This window comes from Python bivittatus, unplaced genomic scaffold (genome assembly GCF_059951505.1).
Source record: "Python bivittatus isolate LINGU-HERP-01145 unplaced genomic scaffold, Pbiv_v1 ctg000020_np1212, whole genome shotgun sequence".
NCBI classification, from domain to species: Eukaryota; Metazoa; Chordata; class Lepidosauria; order Squamata; family Pythonidae; genus Python; species Python bivittatus.
The window spans coordinates 42,289,888-42,302,939 of record NW_028277030.1 but is presented as its reverse complement, the minus strand read 5'-3'; the positions used below and the strand labels follow the sequence as shown (position 1 = coordinate 42,302,939).

At 34.6% G+C, this 13,052-nt stretch overlaps 1 protein-coding gene and 1 long non-coding RNA gene across 7 annotated transcripts in view; one reads left to right on the top strand and one right to left on the bottom strand.

The window, feature by feature from the left end:
* Nucleotides 1–6,800, top strand: part of LOC112541721 (uncharacterized) — a 47,995-nt gene extending 41,195 nt beyond the window's left edge. For both annotated transcript variants that reach the window (XR_003085684.2, XR_015795595.1), the window contains 2 exons: nucleotides 3,062–3,146; nucleotides 6,422–6,800. This is a non-coding gene — a long non-coding RNA (uncharacterized LOC112541721). The remainder of the gene's footprint in view (nucleotides 1–3,061; nucleotides 3,147–6,421) is intronic.
* The window catches only part of FAM135A (family with sequence similarity 135 member A), a 66,856-nt gene that overhangs the window by 38,442 nt on the left and 15,362 nt on the right, over nucleotides 1–13,052 (bottom strand). For all 5 annotated transcript variants that reach the window (XM_088137615.1, XM_088137629.1, XM_088137604.1 and 2 more), the window contains exons 2-6: nucleotides 8,779–8,864; nucleotides 6,939–7,063; nucleotides 4,747–4,826; nucleotides 2,989–3,128; nucleotides 41–111 (exon numbers count right to left, since the gene is read on the bottom strand). In XM_088137615.1, the coding sequence (XP_087993741.1) occupies nucleotides 41–111; nucleotides 2,989–3,128; nucleotides 4,747–4,826; nucleotides 6,939–7,015 (368 nt within the window). In that variant the 5' untranslated portion in view covers nucleotides 7,016–7,063; nucleotides 8,779–8,864. The remainder of the gene's footprint in view (nucleotides 1–40; nucleotides 112–2,988; nucleotides 3,129–4,746; nucleotides 4,827–6,938; nucleotides 7,064–8,778; nucleotides 8,865–13,052) is intronic.

Sequence of the window (13,052 nt, the reverse complement as noted above, 5' to 3'; positions counted from 1 at the left end):
ATTGTACCAAGACTAATATGTAACTTAGCTCTAAACTTACGAATAATCTGTATCTGTGAAGTGCAGATCTAAAGATAGCAGGAAATTCATTTCATTAAGAGACTCTTCAATCTAGGAAAATAAAATAGTTACACAAACTATGGTTTACCATGCATTCCCATGTTGAAACAATATTTATATATTTCTCTTCATTTGTTCGCAATTATAAAGTTGTTCACAATAAACTGAAATACTGTAATAAAAAATGTTACTATGCAGAACAAAACAGCATATAGAAAAGCAAACAACAATGCTTTTAAATGCTACAACTGCAATTTAAAAAATTTGAGTGAATAAACACTGGATTTTAAATGCAATATTATTTGTACAAAATGGGCCTATGTGTTTTAAAGTTCTATATAAACAGTATGCTGTTGTGTTTGCTTCAGTAATCCAGGGCTGTTTTTTTGCTGGCTAGCCAGGGAACATAAATCATTTACAACCAGGATGTATGGCATGGGGCCAGTCATTCTCATTCCATGCCGAAAGAACCAAACTGTCCATATGGGCAGGTAATTTGTCAATGGAGCACCTATGGGTCCATTGGCTCAATAGCCTAGAATACAAAAGAAAAATAAAGAACAGATGAACAATTGCCTTGATGTGTGGATCCTGAAACAACACTTACCAAACATCCCAATTCTTCTTACAGAGCTGTGACTGCAAGGATAAGGTAGTCTCTAGAGATAATGAAAGGAATGGATCCAACAAGAGCCTGAGAAGCTGAGCTCTGGAGGTCCATTTGCACTTTCGGATCCTGCCCTTTCAGGTTTCCAAAGAAAAAAGATGGGTGTGCACTCCCTACAAGTATGCGTGATTGTGTCATAGCTAAACATCCCCCTATTCAACATCTCAACCATACAGAGGGAACAGGATTAACTACAGGTAGTCCTCCCTATCTAACTGTTCGAAATGACTGAAAAAACTGGATTTACAATTTTCCCATTCTCACGATCCTTCAGAAACCTGGTCTTGCAGAATGGGACAGTCCAGGGAAGGGAATTTGAGGTGTGGCTTCCAGAAGGTATAGGACATATGGCTTCAGGAAGCAATGGGAGGAGGGGAATGGGGTGAGGTTTAATGAAGGAAAGAGAGGCCAGGTGAGGAATGAGGCCAAAAGGGCACAAATGGGGGAGAGATAGGCGGGTGGGGGGAGTTGCAGCACCCTTGCAGTCATAAGTGCGGGCAAGCTACCAAGTGCCCGAATTTTGATCACGTGATTGCGGGGGCCCTGCAATGGCCAGTACAGGTTGTAAGTCCATTTTTTCAGTGCCACTGTAATTTCAAACGGTCTCTGAACAAATGGTCAGATAGCGAGGACTACCTGTATATGTTTCCAAATGCAGGGAAGTCACCTATAGTGGCAAGGATAACGAAAAATACATGTCACTCGGTGAAAATAAGGCACACAATAGTAACTGTAGTTTACTATAGAATTGTGTATGTAGAATAAATGACACCTTAATGGACCTGAAACCATTTTTCTTGGAACTTCTATATGCTAATATAGCAAAAAAACAAAACAAAACCCTGGACCTACAGCTTTGAGGCATATGACTTGATATTTCAGTCTTTCCTCACAAGAGTTAAACAAAATCAAACATTGTTTTAAAAAAGATAAACTGTAGTAATTACTTTTAACCTTGGATACTAAAATGTCAATATTTCCTGTTAGATGAGGTAAATACAAGAACTGTTCAAATCACAGGAAAACAGCAGTTTTCAAAAGGAATTTCAAAAGAGAACACAATGCTCTAGACAGACCACAAAATGGTATGCTACAATAAAAAATAACTGACAATAAAATTCTATCTAAATCACAAAAGATTCTAAACAGAAATAATTTATTCATACACAATCTGAGATATGCATTAAAGGCTGAAACACCCAACTTTATTAACTTGCATGGAGAAATAAAAGACAGGAAAGTTACACTGCACAGAAAAATAAGTATTAATATTTTAATGTGTATTCCTTCCTACACTTGTACACACTACTTCAGAAATAGTCCGAAGGAGCATCTGTTCCTCTGCTTCAATTTCCTTGGACCTTCCTTTTTCCTGGAAATTCCACCCTTTAATCTGAGGCTCTGGAGAACAATGTTAACCCTCTTTTCTCAGCCTTGATAAGTAACTTATGCACTGATTTTAAAAGGAATCAAACTTTCTATACATAAAAGAGAGGGAAGGGTTAGGTTATTTTTCTGTATACGTGAAAGAACCCTCTCTCGTAAAAATGTTTATTGGGAAAGTCTGACAAGCAGGCTCGCATTCGTTAACAGGAAAGTCTCTGGGTAATGGTATGCTTAGGACAGAGAGAGATTCACATTCTAACCATCTGGATAGAACTCTGTTATCAGTTAAGAGAACAGTCTCTACACCAGTTTACATAGGGCCCATGAATAAGAGACTAAAAGTATCTTTGCCTTAGGAACCTTGAAAATAAATTAAATTCTAAAGGGGGAAAACAATTCAGTTGTTGAGATTTCTTATCCACTAAGTCTTGGTAAAGGACTCTAGAAGGATCCTGCTTTCTGTGGAAGTGGGTTAGCCAAGAATTTGACATTCTGGTGAATTATAAACTGTTATTGATTCCCAAAAGTATGCTTATACATATATACAGGAACGCTGTGCATGCTGGGTAAGATAACATCATCAGGTCATCCTAATTTCTACAGTATCTTGGCTTGCTGCTTCTCTGCAAAGAAAGAGCACTGGGGTGCAATACCCACTGGGATGCTTATTTATTGGTTTAAAATATTTGTCTACTCCCCACTCACCTAACAGCTTTGAGCTTCCTAAATACTTCGGTTGGCTATTGAGTTACACAGATTTTTGGAACTGATGGCCCATTACTCTTCATTTATCAGGACTTTTCTTACATTCTTAGCAGCCACCCGCACAGAATAATAATAACAACAACAACAATTTCAATAAATGCCACTGTTACCTTTCTTTCATCCAATAGCATTTTAATTTTGAAGATCATTGCATCGTTCACACAGACCTCTTCATTTTTGTAGAGAATCTGAAATGTTTTACTGCAGACTACATTGTCATGGACAGAAGCTGGGAAGGCAAGATCAGCACCTGAAAATAAGAATATTGGTAAGCAGCCATTATGGTTCAAAATGTATTCCTACTCACAAGCTGATAACTGAGATTTTTTTATTTTAAGATTTTTTAAAACAACTAGATATGTTGTAATACATTCTTTTGCCATTCTGATATAATATAGTCAACATATAGCCATTCAAAAACATAAAAAACTGATGTTGACCACTTAAGGAATAGAATTCTTAATTAACTTCATGGACATGTAATTAATACTTGCAAATCAACTCCAGCTCCCAGAATAAATGTCAACAGAATACATAAAACCAATGATGTCAATGAACAATAACAATAAAAAGGAAAATGTAGCAGAACCAGAGCATACCATAAAAATCAATGCAGCCATTGCTACAAGCGTGTGTGCATGCACATGGTAAGTGTCCATTATATCTTTAGGGACTTCTTAAACCCTTATTAAATTCATCAATATTATTATTTCTGATTTGGTCTGAAGTGAAGTTCTAGAAACATGCAAGGTATTTTGAATTCAAAATGCCTTGCTATTTCGACATCAAAAAGGATTGTTCTGACCTTACTTATCAGTATTCTGATGTTTTCCCAACAATACCAGAAGTATTCCAAGCACAAAATACTTCCAGAATGGAGTATTCTGGAAGAAACATGTTTTAGACTCTAAGCATTTAGAGCAAAGTTGTTTGCATACAACTATAAAATTCCTTCTGCATCTACAACATACAGTATAAGGACTGTAACAACCACTATGTAGGACAGATAGGCAGAAGGCTAGCAGAGCGCATCCATGAATGCCAACTAGCCGTCAGAAGACACGATGAAAACTCCTTAATCTCACAACACATGGACAGACGTAACCATAGTTCAACCAGGAAACTGTCAGCATCTCAGACCAAGCTAAATCCAAAAATGAGAGGGAATTCCTGGAAGCTTGGTATTCAGACAACGTAGCCATCAACAGGGACAGAGAGATAGACAACATCTACACACTATTCAAAAGAAACAATAAAAAGGAAACAAAAGACCAGAACATCTCCTCACCAGCAATCATCACCCAGATAAGCAGAGATTAACACCAAGATTATCACCAGACATACAATCAAGCAGTAAACAATACCTTCATCGAGGAACTACCAGGAAGAAAAAAAAATACCAACACAGGCAGGGCAAGCCACTGTACACAAAGAGCAAACTCCACTCCATTCTAGCACTGAAGATGTTACCTAGCTGGGTAATGAAATGTTCGCAAGAAAACCACCAAGCTCAGAGAACCCCAAGGACTCCACAATTCCTTTAAGATTTATGATTTTTTCACAAAATCCAGTTAATCTTCTATACAATCTCACAACAGACAACTACAGACAATAATTGCAAATATAATTTACAATTTAATTCTTATTTATATGTATATTATGCACATTGGCTGCTTTTCTCAATTTTTTTCATTTCTTCAGAAACTTTAAAATGCGTATATGCTCAAATTTCTCATATATATTAAGATCAATTCACTAAAAAGATTTAATTATCTAACATAATCCTAATAAGCTGATAACTTATTTAATAAAAGTATTATTAAATAGTAATAATAAAGCTTAAATAATAATGAAATATTCACACTTACTAGTTGCACGTAACAAGCTTGCTTCAATTTTGTGTGGTATTCTTGGAGGAATTTTCATAGATACACGAATTTGATAGAATCTACAACACAGAAAAAGTATTTCTAGAATTACTCTGTTTATAACATGCTCACCTTTTAAACACTTTACCCCAACTTTGTACTGAATATTGTTTTATAGAATGTATAAAAATAATGTAAAAATTACAAAATTCTACAAATTACATGTTAAAGCAATCAAAAAGGATTCATACAGCCTAAAATAACAATCTCAGAAGCTACATGTAAAATTTTATCACCAGATCTGACTCTTTTATGTTATACATATTGTTTTATGTAAGCTTCATTTAATTCTGATTAAATGAGTAAAGAATTGCAGTTTTAATTACAATAGACTTCAACTGCAGTACACCTTCGAATCCAATATAAATGTGCATAAAAACCAGTGACACTACTGACAGACGATAAAGGGTATGTCTTTCATTAATAAACAAACTGCCTAACGCTAACATGATTGGCCTTGTTACCATGAGATTGACGGTCAGAATAGCAGTGCCTGGTCTTAGAATGACCTCCCCCCAAAATCTTATCTGATGCCTACATTATCATTCTTTGGGCACCAGGTAAAGCATTTTTTTTCCTCCCCAGGCATTTTAGGAAACTAAAATCAAGCAGTAAACAACAGCCTAATCTAGGAAGTACCAAGGAAAAAACAACACCCCCAACAACACTGACAGGACAAGCTACTGTATATAAACAGAGAGCAAACCCCACTCCCTTCTAGCACTGAAGATGTTACCTACTTGGGTAACGAAACATCTACAAGAAAACAACCAAGCTCAGAGAACCCCAAGGACTCCATAGGAAACTATTTTAGAGTTACTGAATACTATTTTGTTGTGTCATTGCCTATTACTTTTTCTGCTGTTTTTATCTGTACAATTATGCTTTTTATTGTTTTTTTTTTCATTTCCTTTATTCAATATTTAACACATTTGTACACTACCAAGAACTCGGTGCGCAGATCAAATATACAGTTAAACAGTTTTCAATCTGACTGCTGTTGCACTCAGGAAAATACTCCTCTAAAATCATAACTATTTATTGTGAATAAAAGGAATCAATTTATTTTTCGCATTTATCCAATAGGACAGGAAGTTTTTCCCTCGAAGAAATTCCTAAAATATAGGATGGACTTAAATTTGATGATGTAGAAGATGTTATGGGTGGGATGTACAGACACTGCTATTGAAAAGCAAGGATATATTTGAATATTCAGTAACACTTGGGAGGGAGGAGTATAAATTTTTACAATGTATAGTAAGTCTTCTATGTTGTAGTTTTGGTCTTTAATATCAACCCTGATTCCTGGGCATCCAAGTTCTCATGGTAACATTTCCAGAACTGGTTTGCCAATACCTTCTTCCTAGGGCTGAGAGAGTGTGACTGGCTGAGTCATTCACCTGCCTTCATGCCTGAGGGAGGATTAGAATTCAAGCTTCCCCATTCCTAGTCTAGCATTTTTAACCATGACACCAAACTGGGTCTAAGTCAACCACAGAATCTAATAAATTTTAGCATGGAAATTTCTACATTCAAAACACAAGAAAAGGACATGTGAATATCCATAATTTTGAATGATTTAGCATGTAATGAATATTTTTTTTCTTTTTTCAAGAAAATAACGGCCACAAAGAAATTCCATTATATAGGACATGAAAAAGAACAGCAACATGCACACAATGAGATTCAGGAATGAAGATACTAATGACAAAACCGCCATACCATAAACAACAGAAACCAGACTTCTACTTTAAAGGCTTTTGAGAAAACTCTAAGTCACAATTGTGTTAGATTTATATTTATAAATGTCACAGAAACCTCAATATCAAAGTGTATTTAGGTTGTTATTTTAATTTAAAATCCTTACAGAGTTACAAATGTCAAATGTTAATAAACTTTTAAAAATAGAAATATTTTCAATCCAGCTTTCTTTCTCATCTATCAACTCAAAAAGATGTTTCAAACTACTTAGCTGATGATAAGTAATATTTAGCAAGGTAAGATCCATGTCCCCAGCTACCTTTTATCTCAGGATTTGCATTAAAACCCAATAAGTCTTCCTATACAAAGATGTCTGCAATAACACCATCAGGATACATAACATTTATTGTATGGGAGGAAAAATAACTCACCCTCTTTGAAACAAATCCACATTATAAAATTTGTGGAGCTCCACAGAGAATTCTACCATTGCCTGCACTTCGCTCATTTTTATGTAGATAGAGATGCTGTAGAACAGTTGCAAAGAACTTAATTACTGAAAAGAAGGAAAAGAAGACAATTGATATGACTCGTAAATGACTTTATACTCACATCTATCACACTCATAAACATAATTTCTACTAATTCATTATCTGCTTTTTGTAGTGAACAAAAACAGGCTCCTTTGCTTCACATCCATCTTTAGAATGACCTATAACTTTTTAATGTTAGCCTTGCACATGACACAAGGGAAAGGGAAGCAGGGGGAAAGAAAACGTTTCTTTATCTAAGGTGGCAAATTCTAAGCACACTTCAAATTCGATGAATTTGGCTACAAAATAATTTTTCAATCTTTAATTACTCTTAGAATAGCAAATCATGCTGCATTAGATTGTGTAGCAAAGAAAATATCTTCTATTTCTCTTCAGTGAAAGATACACAAACTTTAAAACTGTTGTAATTCCACAACAAGGGCTGGGCTTGTTAGGGTGAAAGCTGAAGCGATAACGACAGAAACACCCTGATTAAGACAGTGGCCCCCACCCCCAAACAACATCTTTCTTCTACTGACATTTTTGTAAATGTCTGCAGAAAACTGTCATGCATACACCTGTAGGTTTCTGGATTTCATTTGAGGTGGGGCTTCTATACACATTTATGCTGAACAAGCAAATACAGGCAGAAAGGTCATTTGAGCAATGTCAGCAGAAATTGTATTTAACTTGTACACTCATTTGATGAGTGTCCTGATTTTCTAAATGCAGATAATGATGATTGCTTATTTTAATCCATTTTGGATATAACAATAAAACCCAGCTGAGCAATCAGTATATCAGCAGCATCCAGATTCTGGCTCTTCTCTCTTACTCTAGTGTAGTTATAAGGAAAAGATTGATCAATTTTAAAGCAGAAGTAAATGTTTCCAGAATTCTTTGTCACATCCAAACTAGGAACGTTCTTTCATTTAAACTATGTTTTGTTCAAACAAACCAATAGTAAATGGTTTATAATTCTGGCTTGTTAACAAACCAAAAGCCTCTTGAGTTCCTCCTGACTGAGCCAGGGGAAGGTAGGCAAGTGTGTAAGTTCAAGGCTCACTATTACTCATAATGTACATAATCTTACAACATAATTTAACATAATGTCCAAAGCAGACACTGGCCTTTTGCTTATTATGCTTTAAAATAAGTGGACTCAGAATGCTGTCAATTAACATAGCAACCAGAAGCACTTTTTTCTGCTTGCTAATGAACTCTTGATATAATCCTTTCCAATAACAAACTCAAATAATGCAATGCCAATCACATTAGGGCCAAACCAGGGTCAGTCAGAAACGTGCTCTGTTATACCCCAAAATATGTAGAAGTATAATAAAAAGTAAAATTATAAGGAAACACTTCCCCAAACACAGTCAAGTATAGACCAAGCATACTTGGTCACTTTCAGAAGTATCACAGTGGAATTGCCAAGCTTTAAACCTTTGGCTAGTGATCAGCTTGATCAAAGATGTATATCTGCAGGTCCCTGTGGTCAATAATACAATACTTACTCCTCCTTACAATACTTAACATTTCATTTCATTTATTTCATTTACTATAAAGTGTTAAAGATCCAACAAGTAGTCAGAACATTATTTCCTTCATAAATCCATCAGCTTGGTAGAGAATATAGATTTTCTACCTCTTTATTACATTATGTTAAGAGTGAGACTTACACAGAAACTTTGCAAAAATATGCATTTATTACTAAAGGAATAAGCTTCATCTTTACCTCTAGTAATAAATAATCCATTTTAATGCAGGTAACAAGCAGTCTTCCAGTTCCTCATTTTTGCAATCAAAACCATCCTGCTTACTCTGCAAAGAAAAGACGACAAATTATGGAATATCTAAATCCAATCTACACACAGATATTTCTGAGTTTTCTCATCAGAATTTTAAAAAAATGTTACCTTGAAAGTGAATGCCTAAAGAAAACATAAAATTCAAAAGGAAACCAACAGGTCTGGAATGCTCTGTAAAAACCACCAGTTAATTTATTATGATTAAATGCAAGAGAAAAAAATATTCTAATAGTAGGTGGTACTTAATTTTATAGTAAATTTAAAAATCCATCTTATGTTCTAATGTTGTATCTTCTTTATTATAGCTTTTTATCTAAATATTCATTTATATGTTGACTGTACAACGGCCTATGATTTAGAGCAATGTATAACTATTAAATCATTTTAGGCAGCTCTCTGTTCCCCTGTCACACAGAAACTGCAAGTCTGTTATAGTGTGCACTCTGTGACTCCCATGCAACTGACTCTTTTCATACTGTACCTTCTTAAGGAAAAAAATTTTTTTTTCATCTGTAAGATAAACAGTACTATACCTGTTAACAAACTAGGCATTTTGGAATACAGTCAGAGCATTTTAGTTGCTAATTATCTTTCTTGATTTAGAACACCTGTATTGTTTTTACATTATTAAATGCACAATACAATATTTAATGTATATTTTCAGTTCACTAGGAGAGAAAAGCAACTAGCATTCGCAAGGATTGCCTGACTAATCAGAGTTATTAACATATGCAGACACCAAGACAGAGATAAATAACCTTTTTTTCTAGCCTAGGGACTGCACTCTGACATTGTGCTTGGTCTGGGGCTGCTAGTGGCAAGAGGTCATGGGGCAGAGTGGGAATTTTAGTCCTTTAGGGGGAGTTAAGGAGAAAAATGGGTGTTTTCAAACTTGCAGAAGCTTAAGGCAAATATTTTTCTCGTTCAACCTCTCTAACCCCCTCTCCAAAGAAACATCAGCACATTAAAGTTTCAGGACTTTTAAGGAATGAAAATGAACATTTAAAGCATCCATTTTGCTCCTGAAAGCCCACGAAAATGGAGGGAAAATGTTGGTCTTTCCACTCTGAAAAAGAGGTTCTAGGGAGCCAATGCTGCAGCTTCGAATGTTTGGTTCAGTATTGTATCTTTTTCTAGGATACTCCATTCTATTCTCCCTCTGATTATTTTTTTTCTTCTTCACCCAGTTAGTATAGCATGTTGATCAAGAATGCCTGATCTTTCATAGAATTTTTAAAGTTTGGATTTATTTATTTGGGGGGATGGTTCCTAAATACATTTTGCATTTGTGTGCATAAGAATCCTACTGTTTTGGCTACATAATGATTTGCCATTGGAGAACATGTTTGTTATTTAAGATACAGCATGTAAATGATGATAACAAAGATAGGCCAGTTTTACAGTCTCTGAATCGACAATAAACGAGAATTTTTTTAAAGTGATGTACTGTTGATATATGACACCAGAAAATTTATCTAGAATGCACAAAGGTACTTCAAATTTATGTTGAAAATGTGAACAACAAGAAGGGTCACTTTATGATGTTTGGTGGACATGTAAAAAAGCTAGAAAATCCTGGGCTCAAATACATACAGTGATTCAGAAAATTCTAAAGATTAATATTCACCTGATACCAGAACTTTTCCTCTTGGGACTGATGGATAAACAGCTAGAAAAGAGCCACAGAATACGGAATATATAACTGCAGCAAGATTATTGTATGCACAAAAATGGAAAGATTTGGCAATACCTACAAAAGGGGAATGGTTGGTGAAGATGACAGAACTTGCTGAAATGGCTAAATTGACTTCTTTGATTAGAGAAAAGACAGTATTCTACATTTATTGCTGACTGGAAACCCTTTATGGACTTTTTGCATGAAAAAGAACTTGTGATTTATGGTTTTGATGATTAGACAGGATAGATTATAGAAAGAAGAGAGTCATGATGTAACTTTAGAGAGGTTAAAATATAATTGTTCTTATAACTGCTGTAAAGAAGACTGGAAGCCACTTCTTTATATTTTTCTTTATAACTTTTTTTTCTACTTTTTTCTTTTTGCACTTTTAGCTTTTTTTATTTCTTCCTTTCGCTTTCTTCTTTTTTGTTCTATTTTAGTTGATATTAGTTCTTATTATTGCTGTTAAAACTTCCTATAAAAATTATTTAAAATAAATGGGAAAAGGCAGTAGTTCAGTTAAAGGAATATTCATCCAAATCTATTTATGAATGTTGCATACCTCACATAGTAGCTTAAGGGAAAAGAGTTTTAATCTTAATGCGAAGTTTATTAACCTCAATAAAAAGGAGTTAATTTAAACTTGGATCTTGTTTCTTAACATATATTCAGTGGAAGGTGTACTGATGCTGTTGGGCAGCCTTGAGCATCTCAAGAAAATATAATAAACATAATGTGCTAAAGAAGCCTGTTTCTACAAAAACAGCACTTTTTATAAAACAAACAGAAATACTGAATAGTGTCAGTAGATAATAATCTAGCAATATTTTGGAAATAAGATTAATGGACAGATGATAACACATTTAAAATGCTGGGGAATCTTCAGTGAATAAGACGTGGGCAGGATCATGTCATACACTAATCATGTTCCTGTTGAAACAAAATAATTTTATTTTTTTACAGAAGAATTTTGTGCCTCTTCAGATAGAATTCTGGGGTTTTATTAAATAATATTCCTTATTTGTAAGAACTTAACAAGAAGCTAAATTGGGGCATTTGTGAGTATGCAGAAAAAGAAGGCATGCAAGGTTATTTTAAGGTTATAAATGTTAATGGTATAAACTGCTTTTCTGAGAATTGAAAGGTGGTATATAAATATTTAATAGATAGAAATAATGTTATTTTATGATTTATATTATGCAGTCCCCGCTGGAGAGCAGTGATGCAATGATTGCTTTACTGTATGTTCCAAGCATAACATTTGATTTCTTAACCCCTTACAGGTTTTCTAGGTAGCAGATCTTTTCAAGCAAAATAGTCCAGGACCATTGAGAAATGGTTGCCCAAAAGCTATTGCCATCAAATAGCATAATCTGGGTTAATTTAACCACGACTACCCCACCTCTATGATTACCTAGGAAACTGGAAACATATGTTTCAATTCTGATATATATTTGGGCCCCAAGATTTGTAAAGACTTGGTTATATAAGCTAAGGAACTTATATAAAGTTCCATATAGAAGTCCCTCCAGAGGAAAACAAGATTTTCCCCTTCTTTTCCCTAATTCCCCTTTCTTTTATTTTTCAAAGAACTGAAAAAAAAGAAAAAGAATTTTCTTATATTAAGACTCTTCACCCCAATGATTTCTAAAGAGTAGCAGAGAGTTGGAAGAGAGTACTATATATTTTTCTACTGGAAGGCAGTTCTAATTTTAATATAAGAAACTCTACCTTATTTACACTAGTACTTTAGTTACCTATGTAAATTAAAACTGAATCAAATTCTTACTAATTTGATATTTTGGGCAAAAATCATTCAACCACACTTTAAAATTTATTAAACCACATGAAGATTATATGAACAAACTGCATTATACATAATACATCTGATATTCCTACAATACAAATAAATTTAAATTGGTAAAGGATGCTTCAAAATATTCCCATATTCGAATTTCTCCCCCCCCCCAGGAAAAAAAATGCTATAAAAGCAGAGTGAAAAGTTGGAGGTTTAAACCCTCCTCTCCTTCTGAGTTTTACATACCCTGGCCCCAGCTTCCTGCCTTGGTTTAGGTGCTAGGTGGTTACTGCTGCTACCACCTATCTTCCAAGGGAATGTCTTTACCTGGTGTCTTAAACTTGGCATGTAAGACAGACAGGAACTCTTCAGCCTGTATACCTTACTGGCGCATTACAGAAAAATGAAATGGATAAAAGGAGTTGGCAGGCAGGCTGCTGTGATTGGGGTGGTAGCCTACACATTAATTACATTTCAATTTTTTCAGAAATTTTACAATTGTGGCTTCATATGAAAGAACATACAGTACTGTGCAAAACTTTTAGGCAGGTGTGAAAAAATGCTGTACAGTAAGAATGCTTTCAAAAATATATATTGTAATTGTTTATGTTTATCAATTTACAAAATGCAAAGTGAGTGAACAGAAGAAAAACCCAAATCAAATCAATATTTGCTGTGACCACCCTTTGCCTTCAAAACAGCATCAATTCTAGGCACACTTCCAC